The sequence below is a fragment of the Plasmopara halstedii genome (genome assembly GCF_900000015.1).
Source record: "Plasmopara halstedii genome assembly, contig: Scaffold_614, whole genome shotgun sequence".
NCBI lineage: Eukaryota > Oomycota > Peronosporomycetes > Peronosporales > Peronosporaceae > Plasmopara > Plasmopara halstedii.
The window spans coordinates 2364272-2367031 of NW_020187532.1; the positions used below are offsets into that span (position 1 = coordinate 2364272).

The window sequence follows — 2760 nt, forward strand, 5'->3', positions numbered from 1 at the left end:
GTGAAAAACCCTATAGCATGTGCTTGACATGGCTTACACGCAACGAGACGCTTTTCTCTGGTTGTCGAGTCGTGCAGCTGTGGCGACGCAAACATCGCGATAGATAAGTTGCTACAGAAAGCCAGCCACAGAAGAAATTATTGATACGTGCTGTTGTACAATGCATGTGCAAGGAGTAGATTGGGAGGCCACAGCGGACTAAGAAAGCTGTATTCGTTTTGGCCTTGCATATTAGGTGCTGCATGAGTAATCCAGACTCTAGAATTTTGTGTGCACCGATCTCGAAGATGTGGTTGACATTTCCGCAGGCTCGCGATAGCGAAACATTACAGGAGAGCTCAAGATCGAATACATGGAGTCAAGAGACATGATTGTTGTCCTACTTACCAAGGCAGGGCGGGCAGCATGCGTATAGTGATAGGAGTACAATCATGCGAGGAGGACAGTGATGGTGGGTCTGTGATCACAGATAAGGCAAGGATCAACATGACTTGAACGAAAGCACATCAGCGCGCGGGAAGACGCACGACTCAGGAAATAATCAAATTGACAAGATAAGGCTCAGAAGGTTGAAGCCGCGATGAGCTACACAATGAGACGGAAAGAAAGGTGTTTGATGACCAGCTCAACTCGAATGGCACGAATTTGGGCACTCGCCCGCCAAGTGGAAACTTACAGTGTATATCGGCGCTAGTGTGGCGAGGATTCATCATATACCAAACAACATTAATGATTCAGTACCCCAAATATTGTGGAGATAAAGCATATTTATCAATCGCAACAATCATATATCTTACGTGTTTAAGAATAATAACTGGTGATCTAGATAAAAGTCAAGTCCCAAACTAATTTCGGAGCCCGATACTAGAATTGGTAAACACTATTCGATAAACCAGCTGATCACCGCGCCCGCTTTTATCGCTGACAAGTTTGCCAGTCGCTTGGTTGATAGACTGGAACATTTGATTTTGGCAGCGCTGGCTTGCCTAGAATCATATCAGCGGCTTTTTCTGCGATCATGATTACTGCTGCATTTGTATTGCCACTCACAATATTTGGCATGATAGACGCATCGACGACTCGCAGACCTTCTAATCCGTGAACGCGAGTTTGTATATCCACAACTGAAGTCTCGTCACTTCCCATACGAGCAGTACACGACACGTGAAACTCTCCTCCAACATATTTGCGTAGCCACGCGTCGATATCTTCGTCCGACTGAACACTGTCTTTTGGAGAAATTCCGCCGCCCGTAAATTCATCAAGTGCTGCTTGAGCAAAGATTTCACGTGTCAGTTTGACACTTTCTCGAAGTGTGATGCGTTGGTCTTCATTGCTCAAATACTTTGGATCGATTTTCAGATAGTCGCGAGGATTGGCACTACGCAATGCAAGCGTTCCGTTGTTTGAACCTTGCAAAAGGCAAATATGTCCAGACATAGCGTGGCCGATGTCTTCGCGCATCTGGTATCGCAGGTCTACAGCACAGGGACTAAAGATAATCTGCAAGTCAGGCTGCTCTTTTCTTGGTGCACTAACTCGATTGAACAACCAAATACCGACCACAGTGAGTGACACAAATGTACTCTATCAATTAGATGCAAAGTCTTACGTGCGAATAAATCCACCCACTTCGCAATGTGGAGTCGCGCCTGGGCCAGTCTTGGACGTATACCACTCGTATCCGATTCTCAATACATTACCTAGATACCGTTTTGATGCATTGTATAACGTAACTGGCTGTTTGCACGCAAATTGCAGATTAACACCAGCGTGGTCCTCCATGTTCTTTCCAACTGCTGGCAGGTGTTGTACTAAAGGCACATCAAATTCTTTCAAATGGTCTGCATCACCAACACCAGAAAGCATCAGTAGCTGAGGAGAATTGATAGCACCGCCTGAAAGAATCACTTCGTTTGTCGTGTATATCCTCGATATAGCTTTTGATTTGGCATCTTCAATTTCAATCCCAATTGCCTTCTTCCCATCGAAAACTACTTTATTTACATACGTTTCAGTCATAACTGTTAAGTTCTCACGGTCCATCACAGAATGTAAATAAGCTGCGGACGTGCTCATTCGTTTGCCATTGTAAATGGTCAGATCGTGCCATCCAAAACCTTCTTGCTGGTAACCATTTAGGTCGTCGGTGAAAGGGTATCCCGCCTCCACAGCAGCATCAAGAAATGCTTGAAAAAGTGGTTGATTCTTCTGTGTATTTCGTGTTACGTGAAGTGGACCGTTGCCCCCACGATAGTCATCACCCCCGAGTTGATGATTCTGAGAACGTTTAAAGTAAGGCAGACAGTCGGCGTAACTCCACCCTTGAGCTCCTTTACTTTGCCACCTATCGTAGTCTTTTGCATGACCTCGACTGTAAACCATAGCATTCAAAGACGAAGATCCACCAAGGACTCGTCCACCTGGATACAAAATTTTACGGTTGTTGAGAAACTCTTGCGGCTCGGTTTCAAAGCTCCAATTGTACCGTTTCCCCGCAAGGTTGATAGGAATCGCCGCCGGCATTTCAATTAGAAAAGAATCCCATCGATTGCGATCACTAGGACCGGCCTCTATGAGCAGAACTTTGTTGCTATGGTCGGCGCTCAAGCGGTTGGCAAGCACACAACCGGCCGAGCCAGCACCAACGATAATGTAGTCAAAATCCCTGGATGATGCAAGGTTACGTGATGAAGAGGTGAGAAGACTACGGCAAGAAGCTCCGACAGCTTCTCGTCCACGCAACGCGTGTCGGAGCAT

The 2760-nt window shown here is 46.0% G+C and overlaps 1 protein-coding gene across 1 annotated transcript; it reads right to left on the minus strand.

Moving 5' to 3' along the window:
* Positions 1-915: 915 nt before the first annotated feature.
* On the minus strand, positions 916-2760 carry PHALS_12461 (choline dehydrogenase; the record flags this gene model as incomplete). Its single annotated transcript, XM_024728013.1, has 2 exons — positions 916-1534; positions 1613-2760. The coding sequence occupies 2 exons, from the start codon at positions 2758-2760 to the stop codon at positions 916-918; spliced, it is 1767 nt and encodes a 588-aa protein (XP_024578533.1).